Below are 19827 nucleotides of genomic sequence, written 5' to 3'. Positions count from 1 at the left end.
TTTTTTGTTAAATATTGTCATTATGTTTCACAGAATACTATTAGTTCATAAAGCAAATACATTATATTATGGGAATGTATGGCTTAGGATGCTGTTAGAAATGAGATTCTGTGAATTAATTTGGCAGTAAGAAAGAACCAGGGTTTCTTTTTCATTTTTTATACTCTAATTATAAAGAGCTTATTTCCTCTACCTTTTCCTTTTGTCTCAGCAGCATAGATGAAGCCCTCTTTTCCCCACTCCTGCTAAATGGCACTAGTGTTAAGAGGAGTCTCGCATTGTAGGGGCTTCTATTGTGCTTTCTATCATTAATTATAAGTAGCAGTGAGGCTAGGATCTCAGTAGATGAGAATGAATAACATACACATAAGTGGTGGTTATTTTCTAGCAAGTTCTTTGTCCAATTAGATGCAGACTGTCCTTTCTGTACATACATATTATTACTGAACTTTTTAATCATGAAAACACAGCCAGTTACAGTTGAGAAACTATTATAATTTTGTTTGGCACATAATCTCTTTGTGTCTTGGCTCCTTCTTTTGCAAAATGTCAAGGGTAGAATAAATGATCTATAGTCCCTTTCAGCTATAATACAATGCTATTCTCTACTTAGCATCAATCTAAAATTGAACAGTGATACATATAAATTAGTCTGGAATTACCAATGCTACCATCTACCCTGTGTTCACAAAGATGATCATGAGTCAACAAAGTGCATTTCTGTTAGATTCCAAATGCAATTTCAAAATTCAAAATTGTTTTATTGTAATAGGCTTCTGATGCAGAGATAAACACAAACCGATTTAGAGATGGTGCCTAACTAATGTCTAGTCTTGGAGTGCTGAATTGATATGAGAAGTGTTGTCAGTAGAGTTAGTAAACTCCTATCTTTATCGTTTTCCCAACTTCGCCCACTAGTTTTACTAGTGAATAGCAAATAGTCATATGTTTTCATTTTTCATGGTGGGGATAATTGAGATGTTTAAGATGAGTGAGTTAAGGGTAATTCTTGTGTGATAGCAGGACAAAGGAAGCAAGAGATCATCCCCTTTTCAGATAGCATAAATCATTGGACAGAAAGTAGGAAAAAAACACACCTGCTGAATGATAATGTCCCTGTGGATAATGTAACAATCATCACAAAGCCCTGTTACAGTGGATTATATATCATGGTATGGAAGTAGAAGCTATGTGTTCCAGCATTCCTAGTGCTGGGATCAATGACTTCTAGTGTGTGTGTGTGTGTGTGTGTGTGTGTGTGTGTGTGTGTGTGTGTGTGTTTGTGTGTGTGTGTTGGGATAAATGGGAGAGACCACATAATACTTAAATATTTTATTAAACATTATGTTCTGTTACCCAGTTATATTTTATAAAATCCATAAAGTAAATTAAAACATCAACATTACCAATCCCTTCTTACTATATTACTTCTAGTCTTTTTGCAATGCTGGAAAAAATGTTCTTCTGTTTAAATAAAATCAGAAACATACGTATAGTGATTTTTACTTTCCATTTTCATAGTTCTCTCTCGAAATTTTCATCATTCTTTGACAATGTGAATTTTATTGCTGCCAAGATATTTCTCCATTTTTATTGGTAGAGATATTGTTTCCAAATTTTGGGCAATATAATATAACCTTATAGTGACCAGTTATATTTAGATTTGGGTAGGCTTCTGGAAGTAGAATATACTGAGTAAAAAGGTATAAATATTTTAAAACTATTGACACATGCTATAAAAATTTACATTTGGAAATCTGAGCAATTTATATTACTGTTGAATGTATATTAACGTATTGATTTTTCCTACTTGCAAATTGAGCGTTCCAAATCTGAAATATTGAATGCTCCAAAATCTAAAACTTTTTCAGTGATGAAATGATGTACAAGTGGAGAAGTCCACACCCATGAAATGGGTCACAGCCAAAAAACGACTGGCATAGATGAACTGGGCATGTAGCTCAGTGATCAGAGTCTTCTGTGGCATATGAGAAACAAACAAACCAAAACACACACACAACTGCAGTTATAATACAAATATTACATAACATCATCTTCAGGTTATATGGACAAGATATGCATGACATAGAAATTCCTTGTTTAGGCTTATTTCCCATCTCCAGGATATTTCATTATATATAATGTTCCAAAAATTTGAAATAACAAGCATTTTAGGTGAGGAATAATCAACCCGTACTTGACTGTTGAATGTTATTTTTAAAACAGTGAATTTGAGGAGCCCTGTTTGTTGGTAGACTCCTGTAGACCCAGCACGCAGGAAGCAGAGGAAGGGGCTGGGCTCTATGGTTAATTCTAGGCCAGTCTGTACTACTTACAAAGCCTCTGTCTCAAAAACAAAAACAAAACAAGCAATTGCTGATTTGATTGACAAATTTGATGTTCTTAATTTTATGTGGATTGGTTCATTTGTTTTCTTTTGAAATATCTTTTAATGTCTTATATTTTTATATTGTGCTTGTCAGGTTTTTTTTTTATTGATTTGTAGGAATCTAATTCCTGACAGTTACAAAATGAATAGATTGAACTAATGCATAAAAGTAATTAGCGTTATAAGTATGAAATAGCAAAACACCATTAATATGAAATTCATTGTCAGTGCACCACTTACCAGAAGAAAATTAAATATTCCTTCCTAATTTCAATTTCCTATGTTTCTTTCTTTTTGTTTACTACATTAGAATAATCATAATCTAAAAATCTCTGGTCTATTTTCAGGTTCAGCAGATTTGCAAAATTCTGAATGCTCACATGGACTCTCTGCAGTGGATCAGTCAGAATTCAGGTGGGTGTTTGTTTTGTATATCATGTTGTAGGTATGAAAATATTGTACAACACACATTGTGCTCTCAACGACCACACCGACATAAGAGCTATGCTGAAGGGTTGTTGTTCAATGCATGCCCATATGAACTCTGAAAAATTAACTAGAAATTTAATAAGAAACAGTGAATGGATAGAGGTAGTGTATTAATTGTATGAATAGACGCAGAACTTTAAAATTTATCTTTTGTATACAGTTTTGATCTCAGTAAAACAGATGTTTTATATACTCAGAATTAGACCCCGAAATGGGAAGAAAGACAAATACTGAAGACTCTCCCAAATCAGTACAGTTATAACATTCTAATTCAGTGCAGATAACCATTGAACACATCATTCCTTTTTGAGTGTGTTGTGTGTGAAGGTGTGCATGTGCACATAAAAACTTCATGAACTCACAGTTATACCCTTTAAAAGAGAGCAAGAAATGAAAGGGAGAAGGGGAAATCTGTATAGAATTATGCCAACAAATAGTTATAGAAAGTGATAGAATTAGCAAACTACAATTACAAGTTTTTCATGGAATATTTTAAGTTCATCTTCATCTTGAATATTCTGCCTCATTTATAAAATCTTTCAACCAATAGTCCATTTCTTGGCAGAAAAACATGCTAGCAGGAAAAAGTACCAAATAAAGACTGTTGGTTATTCTGTTAACTTTCTAAAAATAGTCTTGAGGCACAGTTTCCATACCATGGAACTCAGCATTTTAGTTGTTTACATCAATGGGGAAATCATGATTTTACATTTGTGCCATAGTAGCTGATTCAGGGAAGGGTCACCAATAAATGCTAAAACTACAAAGTTAAAGTTCATTCAGGAATATGATGTTCGTGTGTTCCTAAAATTTATTACTCCATGTATTGGTTAATAATTATGATTACAAAAGGGAAGAGAAGCTTTTATAAGAGCTATCTGACATATACCACTCTCATGAAGTGATCAAACTGGACCTGACCAATAATGGGTAAGGTGGTTAGTGTGCCTCATGATTTGACATGCATGATAAGTACATGCTATCACTTAGGTAGTATTAGTACCCAAAATTTTCACCTGAAACTAATCACAAAATCATATATTCTGGTGTACACATTCTGAAATATCATTGTTTTGGACTATTCAAAAGGTCAATCATGAAAAACAACAAATTAAGGAAAGAGTCATAGATTAAAAGAGAGATGATGATTAAATACACTACCAGAACTCAAACAGGCATTATTTCAAATAATTAGGGATTTTGAACTGTATACAGTCTAGATATTGAGAAAGTGTTCATCTTCTTAGGTGTGATGATCATCATTATGTTAGAAAATATTCTCCTAGAAAATACAGCAGAATTTGTGGTAAAACAGTGAGCTAATCTAGATAAAGGGCGTACAAGTATATTACTTTTAATATTCACTAAACTTTCCTACAAATATAAAATGTAAACCAGGTTAAAAAAATAGCATGGAAAGGGGAGTTGAACACAAAGTGCTACCCCCTAGCCATGGAACTTTTGGGCAATTTTTAGCTGATGGAGAGGGGTGTCACTTTTCTTTAAGAGTATAGCCCCTGGAAAGTCAGCCATGGTCCAGGCCAAAGGCCACACATTCAAGAATATTTGGATAGCACCAATTGGCCTTCATGGGGGAAAAAGGACACAGCGTCACATGTGTAGGGAAGGGTGTGTGGATCTGGGATGAGTTGAGCGAGAGAGGGTGAATATGATCAAAACGTATTTTACAAAATTCTGAAAGAACTAATAAAAACATACATTAAAAAAATAGGACAATCCATTTTATAAACTTTGCCTAAATGTGGGGACATGATGATATATCAGGAAAAAGAAATATGAAACTTAAATCAACCAAGCAATTACAAGTTTTCAAGACATAGTCATAAAATAATACATTTGTTTTCATACTTGGCTTCCTGGGTTTCCTCATTTGTTTTCTTACTTGGCTTCCTGGGTTTCCTCCTTCTCTGAACTAGTAGACATCGACTACAATGAATTTCTTCAGTGTCTTTCTCTTAGAAATATACCTATATTATCATTCATTGTTACCTGCTTTTTTCCCTGTGTTAGAGGAAGAAATGCCCTGTCACTTCCTAAACTGTGTTTAGAATCACTGCAGGGAAGTTAAGTTCTATATTGTTTGCACAGGCATTTGTTAAAATAAGGAGATGCATACTGTGGTGGTTTGAATGAGAATGGCCTCCACTCCATAGGTTCATAGATTTGAATTAGTGGGCCCTAGTTGGTGGAACTGTTTGGGAAGGATTAGAGGGTATGGCCTTTTTAGAGGAGGTGTGTCACCGGGATGGAATTGGGGGTTTCAAAGGTCCAGGCCATTCCCAGATAGCTCTCTCTCTGTCTCGTGCTTGTGGATTGAGATGTGCATTCTTAACTACTGCTTCAGTGCCATACCATATCTGCTTCCATGATGGCCATACACTCTAACCCTCTGCAACTACATGTCCCAAAGGAAATGTATTCTTTTATACATTGCCTTGGTCATAGTGTTTTGTCATGACAATAGGAAAGTAACTAACACACACACACACACACACACACACACACACACACACGTATATATTCAGGTCAGGTTATTACCTCTTTTAGTGTGCATTCAGTCTCTATGAAGATTAAAAGAAGCTGTGGGTAGCTTTCTTTGAATAGTGCTTTATCCATAGTTGGTAATCAGTGGGAAGAACTAGTCACTGATTGTGAAAATTTGTGTTGTATGTGTGTAGGGGTGGAGATAAGAAAGGTCATGGGGTTCAAAGGTCGCCATTAAACTGGATCTAGAGAAGCTAGTTCCAGGTTGTCATTAAATACCACTTGCATAGAGAAATTTATAGAGTAACTAAGAAGTGGGAAAATGTTAATAACCATACAATGCCAAAGAATGAGATTATACAAAATTTTCCTGTGTGTTGCTTATTTTTCTATAGTGAACAGTACTTTTGGGGTGGAGTTAAAGGAGGTGTCACAAGGTAATTTGGGTTATAAAGAAAAATTGCAGTGATTTTTTTTCTTGGTGGGGATCCTCTTTGTCATAAATGAAATCTCAAGGCTCCCAGCCAGTGTTTTCTTTATAAGACTAAAGTTGTTAGTGTTGCAAGTGATTTGCTTTATATAAGCCAAGAAACTGTGGCCCAGAAAGGTTTAATGACTTCTTTAGAATACACAGCTAGGACCAATCACAGAAAAACTGGGACCAGGATCCAGATTTCCTTATGTACAAAGCACTATTGTTAATTCTGGTGTGCTTTTCAAACAATGTGGGTATGGTTAGATATAAAAACAAATCTTAATCATGTACAAAACAGTAGAGGACAGGGTTGTCAAACACGATAATATTTTGGATGGGATGTAAATTTTAGGTGTCTGAATAAAGCTCTCAGTAGGGAGTGATGATTAATGGGGGTTCCTTATTTGCTAAAGATTCATTTGAGCTAGAGAAGCAATGCCGTGTTGTCGAGGCAGCGTTCATTTGAGATGGAGGCTCTGCGGAACAATGGGGACAGCCTGCTAATTCCTGATAGTGCAAGCTTCTTTTTCCATTCCCACCCAACAAGCCTTTCATTTTCATATCAGGAAATGGGGTGATCGAGAAGACGGAGCATAGCAGGGCTTAATTATGCTGTCCAGGAGAGGATTTTTTTCCTTGTTTTATTTTGCTTTTTAATAGTTAATTGGATCATGTCTGCTGAAATGGTCTGTGGACTGAAAGTTTTAAGATTAAATGAGTCCATTTGTTCACATTCAGAGAGCAGTTATAGAAAAATGAATGAGTGTGTTATTCTGGCAATACAAATATTATATTTTACTAAAGAGAAATCATTAACTCATATAAAATCAAATCTTTATTTTAAAAGGTTTCTGGGAAATGTTTTTGTGACTTAATATCTGTAATATTGGCACAAAAATTTTCCATCATAAAACATGGCAGCTGTTACATGAAAAAGATCACATATTTAACTGAAAAATCATTTCTTTAAAAGTGATTTTGATGAATATTATTAACTGAGAAAAGCTAAAATGAAAAGACTATATACTGTGTGATTCCAAATATATGACATTCTGAAAAAGGCAAAGCTGTGGAGACAGTAAAAAAGATCAGTAGTGGGTGTGGTGATGAATAGACAGAACACAGAGCAGCAAAAATACTTTCTATGGTACTGTAGTGATGGATACCTATCATTATACCTTTGCTAAAACTTGTAGGATGAACATCACTGAGTGTGAGCCTCAGTGTAAATGATGGGCTTATGGTGGTAATGGTAGTTTTATCAGCTGCAAGAAATGCACCTCTCTGGTATGGGATGTTGGTAGCTGGGGAGGCTGTGCTCCTGAGGGTAGAGCATGGAGTATATGGGAAATGTTTTTATCTGGGCAATATTTCCATGAATTGAAAGTTACTCTGAAGAGTCTAGTTTCTTTCAAAAGAAAAATAAATGAAATTAAATAAATAAAAATGAATTGGAAATTGAACATTGCATACACTCTAAGTATATTAACACATTAAATTCATTGTCCAATCAACTTTTCAACATCCACAAAGAAGGTGTGGCAAACCATGCTCCATTTCTCCTCTAACTTCTACATGATCTATAGGGATAGGACACAAATAGAAGGGGATCAGAGATCATCAGATTTAGGGGAGCCTGAATACACTCAGGATTTCAATGTGATGCTTATTCACTGGTAGACATCATCCATGTTTTTTTCTTGCGGTTAGTATAGTTGAGAGTGAGTAGTAGCCCCAGATCCAAATATTTGTTCCCTCTCTCGTCTTCCTTTTTGTAAAAGTTACAGCATTATTTCAAGGTTGACTTGATGATAGTGCTGCAGTCCCACATCTGTCTTCTGAGTTGGCAGTCACTGAAGCTGCAGCTACTCTAGCTCTTCTGGGACCACTTAGACAGAATTGGCAATCCATCTGAGGCAATTTGTTATTTGTTTTTAGTATGTGGAGCTACTTCTGGCAGGGGAGGAAGGTGGAATAAGAGATCCATGTTTCCTGTTGCTTCATATACCACCAAATCACCAGTGTTTGTATGAATAATCACCAAATGGCACAACAATAAAGGAGTAGGCTATGAAAAAACCTTCTGCTAGTGTTATTTGAAACTTCAATATTGTCATGGATGACATTTTACTTCTTTCATGAAGTGTCCCAGAGCTATAAGACTAAATATATTTTATCTGTAATCATTGCAGACTCCTAAAACATGGAACTGCATAATTATAGAATCTCACATTTATATTGTTATTTAGGGCAGAAAGAGTTACTCTCTAGAGTAACTAAAATGTCTTTGAGGGTTATAATATTTACAAAATATAGCCCCATGTGTGAATCCCTTACTTTTTGTTCTAAATATTCCTAGTCATCAACTGTATTTTACTAACTCTTGCATAAAATGCTTTTTAGGGTCATTTTAGAGTATCTGTTTTGCATAATGTGTTATAATCATGCTTTAGTTTTGCCCAATACTAATAGTTGTTGTTTGAGGTGACTGTTTCAAATTAACCTAGTGCCTATGCTGAGACACTTTACACAGCCTTGGTACAGTGGGGAGGGGCTTAGACCTGCCTCAACTGAATGTACCAGACTGCTGACTCCCCATGGGAGACCTTGCCTTGCAGGAGGTGGGAATGGGGGGTGGGTTGGGGGGAAGGTTGGGGGATGAGAGGATGGAGGACAGGAGAATCTGTGATTGATATGTAAAATGAATAGAAAAATCTCTTAATAAAAAAGGAGAAAAAAATTGATGTTAGATGCTTTTAAAGAGGTTTTGATTCAGGCATTAAGTGATTTAAAAAAAAATTATTAACTAGACATGTTGGCATACACCTTTAATCCCAGCACTCAGGAAGCAGAAGTAGTTGTATCTCTGTGAGCTCTAGTATAGTAGGACAGGGCCATAGAGTCGAGGAAACTGGCTCAAACTAGTTGCCAAGGCATGCACATAATATACTTTCTTATGAGCCAACTTGAAGTCTAGCCAACTTGAAGGGCCTAGCAACAGGCACTGTCAGAGTTCCTGATCGTGCCCAGCCAATGAGGGATGGCCATGCAATGCCACCAGATTGGGACAGTTTGGGTGCTGGGAAGAGGGTATATAAGGCCTTCTCTGTTATTGAATAAACGAGTTTGTTGTTTGCCTTCAACTGACTCCTGATGTCTGTGCGGTTGACTCCGCACCTTTTCACCCCCTCCCCAAAGGGAGCCATTAGGATCCAGCAACACTCTAGGTTGGCCTAATCTACAGAGTGAGTTCCAGGCCAGGCAAGGCTACGTAGTAACACCTTGATAAAAATAAAAAATACTTTATTAAAGCTAGACCTGGTGGCATAAACATAATCCCAGTACCTTAGGAAGTAAAGACAGAGGAATCAGTAGTTCAAGGTCATCCTCCATTACGCAGTGAGTAGCAAGTTCAAGGCTAGCCTGTATTGTATGAGACCTTGTGTCAAAACAAACAGAAAAAGAAGAGTTATATTTTGTTAGTTATTTCAGCTCTCTCGTCTGAAGAGCATCAAATGCTGAGGTGCCAAAAGATGCTTTAAATTGCAGTTGAGGATTCCTTTTCCTCTTTCATCTTCTAGAATAGACTCCGATTCACTGATTGAGGCTGCTCTTTTTACCTCTGCCTTTTCTTACATTCTTGGGGCAGTCTTGGCGACATTGGTGGATTGGTAAAGTCATCTCTTGTGTTCTGGAATTGAACGTTCCACTTCAGATACTTGAGAATTGACAGCAGCACACAGCCACCTAAGTGGACTTTGCTCGTGGAGACTTAAATTCAACAGGGACACTTGCATCATCCTGTCGTAGTTAATTGAAAGGTGTTTTGTGTCTTTCCACTATTGAAATGATCCACTTGATCATCTCTGCTATTCTTTACAGACAAAACAGATGTTGTCCCTTAATTCCAGAGAACTTCTTGTGCTTTAGATTAGGGGACTAACATTAGAATTAAACAGATCTTCAGTCCCCGTTAAGGAATGGTGTATGATGGTTAACATTCTCAGAGCTGACTTTTCAAACTTCTTTTTCTGTATGTAAATCCAGATTTGACATACCCTCAATACATCTGCAAAATTAGATTTCTCACTAATCCTACTTATGTACATTTTGTGCCCAAGTGAATTTCCTCAAGCTGGAGAGCTTCCCCACATGAATTATTGCAACATAATTTAAATCACTTCCAAATAGCAGAATTTATATTGTTTGTGAGAAAGATGGATTTTTTTCTCCAAAGCAATTTTCTTCCTGTCAGTGACCAAAAAACCCCAAACAAATCCATAAGTACACTGGAATGTCATGATAATGCTGTTTGGGGGCCCATGCTCAATAGCCACCTCAAACATGAAATAACTTGATGGTTTTTCTTTAGTTAAGCCTCCCAGATAGTGTTCAGATAGACAATCCTCATTTTAAGTACTTGGTTGTTTGAAGGAACAATAAATACCATTATGGTACAAGTTGTAGCTCAGCATAGTGCTTAATTTATTTTATTTTTTTATTTTTTTTTTTTTGAGGCATGGTCTCACTGTGTAGCTCAGGTTGACTTTGAATTCATGGTGTTCCTCCTGCCTCAGCTTTATAAATTCTGGTACTACAAGTGTGTGCCAACATACTCAGCTCAATGCTTTGTTTCTCTATTTTTAAAATTTTACTACATTTATTTATTTGGAGGGGCCAGGTATATTTTGCAGTGAGTCTGTGAAATTCAGAGGACAATTTGTGGGAGGGAGTCAGCTCTTTCTTTCCACCATATGGGCTGTGGGGATCTAACTTATATTGTCAGTCTTGGTAGCAAGTTCCTTTACCTGGGTCACGCCATTTTGCTGGCCCAGCATTTATTTTATTATAATTAACATATATTCATTGTACATATCAATGAAATTCAATATGATATTTCAATACATGCATGCATTATATGCTGTTTATTCAAAAATTTCACAGTGTTTGACAAGCAGGTACATTAACAGAAAAAGTACTCTTAGATAGGAGTCAACTATACAAGCCCAACTATGAATTCTAATTAGCTTTGGCCTCTGAAAAGTTGTTTAAAGCTCCCTACATTTGTATTTACCATCACAGAGTATTGTGAGAATCAAAGTAGCATTCGTAGGCATTGAAACCACAAGTACTGGGGCTTGGAGATGACTCAGTGGGTAAGAGTACTTTCTGTGAAGTCATGAGGACCTGCGTTTCAATTCTCAGCACAGATACAAAAAGCTGGGTGTTGTCGATTCTGCCTATAAACACAGTGCTGTAGAGATAAGGGATGGAGACAAGAAGATTGCTGGGGCTTTCTGGCTGCTAGCCTGGCTCCTATTCAGTAAAAGATCCTGTCTCAACGGAATAAGGCAAAGAATGATACATGGACACCTGATATCTTTTGCATGCACACATGCACACATTCATGCACATATACCACACATGCATACACTGTACACTCCATTGTGTATACACACACACACAAAAAAACAACTAAAGTGCTATGTGGTTACATATTGTAATTTTAGATGTTATCTAGATGTTGAACAAAACACCCACTATGTGTCAAGGCCCTGTGTTACTCTGTAGCAGGAATGTATTATTATCAATGTTATTATTATTATTATTATTATTATTATTATTATTATTATATGTTATGTCAATGTTATTATCTCTGCCTTCAGCAGGCACAAAGGGAGGAGGCAGGGTATGGTAAAGAAAGAAAAACTGAGTAGGCAAAATGGCCAAGCAGGATTTTGTTTGTTTTGTTTGTTTTCTGGGAGAGGGTATTTGAAGTGAGACTTCTATGATGAGTAATATTTTGATAATATTGATAAATGCCCAAATGAAGGCCACATAAAGATGTAAAATAATTCTATTACCTGGACTACCTACCCCCTGACTACAATAATTCAGGACACTTTGCCATTTGGCCGTCTTTCATTTTTATCCCTCTTTGAAATGTATTTTTTATTGATTGTGTGTGAAGAACCGTGCTATACCAAGCAGAGTGTCTTGTCATCACTTTAATATATCAACGAAGAGACCAGATAAATTCTCATAGTGTAGGTGAGAGCTTTGTGCTTCTATAAATACTTCTCCTGTCCAGAAGTATATGCCACCAAGAACTTGTCTATTCAGCCGCTACTTGAATTTCAATAAACTGAATGTCTTAAAAGTAGCTCTGACTAGTCAGAGGATAATCTTACATTCTGTCTTCCCCTTTCCTCCCCTCTCCTTTTCCCTTCACTCTCCTTTTCTGAATTACAAGGAAACATTAATTATATTGAACTCCAAAAATTCAAAGTTATTATCAAAAGCAACTTAACCTTGTATATAGGATATACTCTGCAATAGCTAAAACCTTAACATGTGGTATATACCTGGGAGGCTAAAGTAGGATGGTCACTGAGGCCAGCCTAAATGTCAGAGTGAGTTCCAGGCCAGCTTTAACTACAGAGAAAAAAAAAAAAACTGTTTCAAACAACAGCAATAACAAATACCCTATTTATATGTTTTGGTCTTTTTGTTATTGGAATTTTCTTGCGGTCAATTCAGATTCACACAGTTGTAAGAAATAATACAGAAACTCTATTTATTTATAACTTTACTTTTACTAGTTATAACATCTTACAAAACTGTAGTAAAATGCCATAATCAGGATACTGACATTGACTCAGCTTGTCATGGATTTGTTCAGTTTTAATTGGATTCATGTTAATTATATGTAGCTTTATTTCATATGTGTAGGATTTTATATGTATCACAACTGCAGAAATGCTCAACAGTTAGATGCCACATGGCTTCTTCATGTTTCCTTTTTATTGTCATGCCCATCTTCCTCCCATATGATCCTTGTCTTTCCACTGAGTTCTAAACTCCTGGAAATGACTAATCTAGTCTGTGTTGCTGAAATTTATTATGATTTATTATAAAAATAGAATTGTACAGAATATGACCTTTGAAGAATGACTTTTTCTCCATTCTGCAAAATTCCCTAAAGACTCAGTTCGCTTGCTGAATATATCAATAATTTGACTCTCCATGTTGGTAAGTAGTATTCCAGTATAGGTGTACCACAGTTTAACTGGTTATTTATCTAGACATTTGGGGATAATTGAGGAAAGCTGCTATGAACATTCAGGGACAGATTCTTTTTTTTTTTTTTAATTTTACAACACCATTCAGTTCAACATTATAGCCACAGATTCCCCTGTTCTCTCCCTCTCGCCCCCCTTCCCCTCCCCCAGCCCAACCCCCATTCCCATCTCCTCCAGATCAAGGTCTCCCCGAGGACCGGGATTGACCTGGTAGACTCAGTCCAGGCAGCAGGGACAGATTCTTTAATTGATATAAATTTTCATTTCTCTCGGGTAATTATTAGATCCGATGGTAATTGCATGTTTACTTGTTTTGAGACAGGGTCTCATGTAGCCCAGGCTAGCCTTGAGCTCACTATGTTGCTGAAACTGGCTTTGACTTGACTGATTGATTGACTGGTTGATTTTGCTTTTATCCCAAAGTTTTTTTTTTCTCATTTTTTCTGAAAGTTTTATCTTTTTGTGTCCTAAGGTTGTGATCCATTTTGGTTTCGTTTGTATAATAGGTTTAGATCAAGGGCTTTTTTTTTATTGCTTTTGCCTGCACTCGTTCAGTTGATCCAACACTGTTAGAAAAGCTGCCCTTGGTCAATTGTGTTTGTATTATTTTCTTATTATATTTGTGTGTTTATATTTTATGTGTGTTCACATGCATGCACATGCCACAACACACATGTCAAAGTCAGAAGACAACTTGCACAACTCAGTTCTCTTTACCATGTGGGTTCCAGGTATTGAACATGGGTCCTCAGGGTTGGTGGCAAGCACCTTTACCTGCTGAGTCATCTTGTAGTGTGAATTTCTTTCCCTTTAAAAGGCAGGCTCTGACACCATAGCCCAAGTTTAACTCACAGCAATCCTCCTGCCTCAGCCTCCTTAAACCTGTGATTGCAGACATAAACCACCATATCTGGCCCTTCAATTTGCTTTCATGCTTGATCAAAATCTGTTGGTGTATACTTGAATTTTTCCTGAGATCTCTATTTTGTGGATCTTTGTGTCTTTCCCCTTAAATATCACACTACCATCATTGTTGTAGCTACATTATAAACTTTAATATTTATTTTCTTCAATCAACAGTGTTTTAGCTATTTTAGTTCTCTTTTTTTCCTACAAACATTTTTGTGGTATTTGATAAGGACTGCATTTGAAGCTCAAATTTTAAACTATAGATGGATTTGGGGGAATTAACATCTTAAGTATATAATGAGCCTTCCCAGCCACAAACATATTATGTCTCAAAATTTTACTAGATCTAATTTGATTTTTTCATCATTATTTTGTAATTTTTCCACATACTTTACACACTCATTTGTATTTTATTTGACTTACACCTTATTATTTTGTTTTCTTTACAGTGATTTTTAAGTGGTATTGTGTTTCATATGTTCATTGGTAATATATAAAACCAATTTTGTTTATTGATCATCTATCTTTGATCTTCTAAGACTGGGACTAGAGAGCTGGTTTAGTTAAGAGTATGTGTTGCTCTTGCAAAGGACAAGGGTTCATTCCCAGCACCCACTCAGTGGCTCACAACCATCTGTAACTCCAGTTTCAGGGGATCAGACACCCTCTTCTTGCTCCATGGGCAACAGACCCACACATATAACATATACATACATGAAGGCAAGACACTCATAAAATAAATAAATTTAAAAAATGACTTGTGCCAGGCGGTGGTGGCACATACCTTTAATCCCAGCACTCGGGAGGCAGAGCCAGGTGGATCTCTGTGAGTTCGAGGCCAGCCTGGTCTACAGAGTGAGATCCAGGACAGGCACCAAAGCTACACAAAGAAACCCTGTCTCGAAAAAAAAAAACAAAAAAGTAAAAAATGACTCACTTTTGTTTTTGTTTTTGAGACGAGTTTCTCTGTGTAGCCCTGGCTATCCTGGAACTCACTCTGCAGACCAGGCTGGCCTAGTCTAATAGAGATCCACCTGCCTCTACCTCCTGAGTGCTGGTATTAAAGACATGTGCCACCACGCCTGACTTATGACCCACTTCTTAATTATAGTTTTTGTAGACTTTTTAGAATTTTCTACATAGGCAGTTATGATATCTTCAAATAAATATTGTTTCATTCTTTCCAATTTTTATGCCATTACTTCTTTTCTTCCATTTTTTGCACTGGCTAGAACTTGCAGAAATTCTTTCAACTATGAAAAATGAGAGTAGATATCCTTGTTTGTTTCTCCCTCCTTCCTTTATGTGTTGCTGAGATTGAAACTAGGGTCTTGGACTTTGCAGGCAAGCACTCTACCACTGAGTTACAGCCCTAGACCTAAGTTTATTTATTTATTGCTTTCATTTTTTGTACATTCCTGGTCATATATGCAAAGCTTTCAGTCTTTTATCTTAATATACCAATTTTACCTGTAGGGTTTTGGTGGATGCTCTTTATCAAGCTCATGTAATACCCATCTATTTCTAACTGGCTTATTTTATTTTAATCTTAAGTAGGTAATAGATTTCATCAAATGCTTTCTCTGTATCAATTGTTACATTATTTTTCTTATTTAATTTGTTTATATAATGGACTCAGGGACATTTTTCAAATACAGAGTTAGCCATATATATGTGGAATAAAAAATCTACTTTTATTTAGATCTATTTTGCTACATGTTTTTAAATATATGAGCTATTTTAAGCATTCTGCAGATTTATTGGTCTGTAGTTTTCTCTTTTGTTTTTGTACTATCTTCGCCTGACTTGGGTATTAATATTGTCTTCTATTTATTTGGATTTGTGAGGAAATGGTGTTAATTCTTCTCTGAGTGTTTGATAGATCTTCAGTGAATCCATTTGGCCCTGGGTATTTTTGTAGGGGGAATTATCATTTGTTTTTAATACTATTCTGATAGTGTGTTTTATCTTGGTTAAGGTTTGAAACGTAGTGGTTTCTCAAAGAATTGATACATTTCCTGTTAGGCTGGTAAGTTGTAAGTATAGCGTAGTTTTATAGTTTTGTAGTGGCATATCCTGTGTCTTTCCTGACGCTGGTGACTTATGTTTTTCTCTACTTAAATGTCTCCCTCTTGCCTAGAAGTTTATTAATTTTATTGACTTTTTTCTCAAAGAATTAGCTTTTTAGCTCATCGATTTTTCTCTACAGTGGTTCTGTTTGCAGTTTTATTGCACTCTGCTCTTGTCTTTATTATTTCCTCCTTTTGCTTGCTTTCTGTTAATTTTGTCCTTTTTCTATTTTCGAAGGTAGGCACTTGGAATATTGATTTGAAACCACTCCTTGTTTCTAATGGTGTTCTTTTAAAAAGGCATTTCTCTTAGCCACCAGGATGCTTGACCCCAGTTGTCATCACCAGCCATAACTTTCCTGAATGCTTATTTTATTTTCATCATCAAAACTCTACATTAACAAACAAGGCACCTCAAATTAAATTAAATTTGCCAAAACCATTTGCTTCTTAGTTTTCCTATATTAAATACTTACCATCTTTGGTATGTGTATATATATATATATACAAACAAACACACACATATATATATACATGGATGATATACATATATTATAAATTTCACTTTGATCATTATTTTAATTATGATCATACAAGAGTTGTTCACAGCCATTTTTTTCTTTTGCAAGTTTTTGTTTACTTTTGAATTTTTCCCCATTCCCCTTTTTATTGCCTGTTTTGCTTATACTTCAAAAACCAAGTAAAAATTTGAATTCAAAGTTCAACTGCCAAAGAAAGCAACAGCAGAGCACACACTTAGGGCTTGATTGAAGTTGTTAAGCACTAGCTGGCGGGCGCAACAGTAGACATTTTTCATATATATGACCTTAGTGTCTAGAACTCTCCTCAGCCAGGGTCTCTGAACAAACACCAACATGTTTTTGGGTGAAATATATACAAAGAATAACCATATGTTCTTTGGGGATTTAAGCATTCAGGTCTATCCAAATTCAAATTCAGACCTTTGGGAAGTGAGGTGCTCACAATAAGCAACTGTGCTACATTTTCTGCTGCTTTGTTTTGGACAATGACACCTTAACTATTCTTGGCTTCATCATACAGGAAAATGTATAGGGTATAAACAGGAAAGCATGCCAGCCAGTGGGGGGTTCAAATGAGTGACTTTTCTTCCTGTGCTCTGAAAAGCCATGTGTAGGGGGAGACTAAATCAAGGAAAGTGACTAGATCAATGTGCTTGGGACTTGGAATTTTAAAAGCAGAACAGACCAGGTATCCACCAGTTTGCTCGGACACAGCAGACTTAGTGGTCCTATATTAAAAAGACTGTTAAACTGGGAGATGAAATACATCCACCACTCTTTAGTAGAGGGCAGTATAAACACTTTATACCCCAAACTATTGGCAGCAGTTTCAATGTGATCAAGGTAAATGTGGAATGGAGATGTTTTTAACACGGTTAGGACTCAATAAAAAATCTAACATACTAAAATCATGATTACATTTCGAAAGAAAATGCACAAAGGCCAAATAGGAACTTTTGAGATTTTTTTATCTGAAAGTAATCTTAATGCTATTAAATTCACAAATATGCTGATTTTTATTATCCAATTCTAATTATCTAAAATACACAAATATCTATTCTCTCCACATGTCAGCGCCCATTCATCATGGTTTTTGGAAATGAGAATAGATTCCCCTTAAATTGCAAGTCAGTAGGTATTTCTTTACAGTTAACTTTAGCGAAGTTCATACAAAATAGTAATTAACAGTGATCTTCTTTACTTCTTAACTCACAAGGAAATACCTTCAAAACTGCATTTTGTACTAAAGTGCAGAAACACTGAACTACACAAATATTGAAAAGTTAAAATTCCTTAATTTTTTTATTCCCGGTATCACTACCACAATTTACAGGGCAATAGACCTGATGTAATGAAAAGACAAAGACGAAGCTATAACAGATAAAAGACCTCAGGAATGTACATCTAATTGACATGGCATTGCATGAATCGGTAGCTGCACTTTTTGCAAACTGTGGCTATGACAGCCCTGAACAAGAAGGGTTTCCTGTTTAAGCTGCAGTAACTTTTCTGACTATGGATCATTGCTCCTTCTGTAGCAGATTTTTACAGTTCCTCTAATGCATTTAGGACGCCTGTCTCAAGGTAACCTGCAGCTTTCCTGACAACTCCTCACTCTCCTGCTGTTTCTTTAAACCTTCTGCTACCATATCTACCACTTCCAACACCAGATCCATAGCCACCACCATAGGGACTGCCTGAGCTTCTTCCACCAAAACTGCCCCCTTTCATGGGTCCATAATTTGATTACTGTTGTCCACTATAATTTCCAAAGTCATTATAGTTCCCACCATCACCATCATTACCTCCACCAAAATTTCTTCTTATATTGTAACCTTCATATCTTCCTCCACCACCACCACATCTCCCACCTTGGTTTCCATATCCTGGGTCCACCACCACCATAGCCTCCTCTACTACTGTAACCAGGACCACCACCATAGTTGCCACCATCACCTCCAAATCCATTATATCCACCATCACCACCTCCATAACTACCTCTGCTGCCACCACCTCCACCACCATAGCCTCCTCTTCCACCAAAGTTTTCATCACGACCCATAAAATTGCCAGATCCACCTCCACGACCTCTGTGATCCAGCAGAATGCATCTCTTGTTTAGAAAGGGCCTTTTCACTTCACAGTTATGCCCACTAATAGTGTGGTATTTCTGGACAACAATTTTATCAACTGTGTCATAATCAAAAGTTACAAAAGTAAATCCTCTCTTTTTTCCACTCTGCCTGTCTTTCATAATTTCTATGCTTTCAATCTTGCCATACTTTTCAAAGTAGTCTCTTAGATTATATTCTTCTGTATCTTCTTTAATACCACCAACAAAAATTTTCTTCACGGTTAAATGGGCACCAGGCTTTACAGAATCCTCTAGAAACAACTCTCTTTGGTTCCACCACACACCCATCAACCTGTGTGGCTGAGCACACATTGCAGCATCCACCTCTTCAACACAAGAGTAGGTCACAAAACCAAAGCCCCTGGAACGTTTTGTTTGGGGAATCTCTCATTACCACACAGTCTGTAAGTGTGCCCCATTTCTCAAAATGTTCTCTTAAGCTATCATCTGTGGTTTCAAAGCTCAGACCACCAATAAACAGCTTCCTCAACTGTTCTGGTTCCTTTGGATCATGGCCTTCCATTTTGAGACTGGACTTGCCTCTTCCAACTTGAGTTCAGTATCTACTTTTGAATTTTATTTTCACTTTTTGCTTAGTTTTCTATATACTTATCAGTAAGTCAGTACCAAAATCCATGCTTTTAAATTATCTAGTTCAAATTCCAAGACTCTCTCTTCCATGGTCTTAGAATCTCCATTGTACTGTTGGTTTTCTGGGATGTTTATTTGGTTTTTGATAGTGGTGGTAGTACCTGGGATTGAGCCTAGGACCTACGCATACAAAGTACTCTCAGCCCTCCTCCAGTGTACCTTCTGGAATAGTTGCTGTCTTGAAGTGTGAGTCTTGAACTTACTCTTCTGCTAAGTTCCCTTTTCTGCACAGTTATTGTATTGACAAGTTTCTTTTGTAGCTCTTATTTCTGGTCTCTTTGTTTATCCCTTGGTTCCAATATGGCACATATTCCAGTAGCTTCCAGAAAGAGTGCATGGCATGTCATATTTTGATATTGCCATCTCTGATAATAATTTCCTTGCCTATGTGATCTATGTTCACTTTCCAGAAACATACTTTATCTAATGTTTGGTTCCCTGAACTGATCTACATTTGTATTCTTTCCTAGTGTCACTATATTTTTGCTCAATTTTCTGGATCTGCACTCTTACTTCTTACTCCAGACCTTTTGTTGTTCTTTACTTTCTGCCACAGCTTTCATATCCAAGAGCTTGCTGTCA

General features: G+C 36.4%; 1 protein-coding gene and 1 pseudogene across 1 annotated transcript in view; one reads left to right on the top strand and one right to left on the bottom strand.

Moving 5' to 3' along the window:
• Nucleotides 1–19827, top strand: part of Nup62cl (nucleoporin 62 C-terminal like) — a 64220-nt gene that overhangs the window by 37682 nt on the left and 6711 nt on the right. Inside the window, exon 8 of the mRNA XM_028895133.2 lies at nt 2737–2803. Coding sequence (XP_028750966.1) covers nt 2737–2803 — 67 coding nt within the window. The remainder of the gene's footprint in view (nt 1–2736; nt 2804–19827) is intronic.
• On the bottom strand, nt 18072–19117 carry LOC114710828 (annotated as a pseudogene).

Source organism: Peromyscus leucopus, chromosome X, assembly GCF_004664715.2.
Source record: "Peromyscus leucopus breed LL Stock chromosome X, UCI_PerLeu_2.1, whole genome shotgun sequence".
Taxonomy (NCBI): domain Eukaryota; kingdom Metazoa; phylum Chordata; class Mammalia; order Rodentia; family Cricetidae; genus Peromyscus; species Peromyscus leucopus.
Note: the sequence above shows the minus strand (reverse complement) of the source record. Positions and strands in the feature narration are given on the sequence as shown.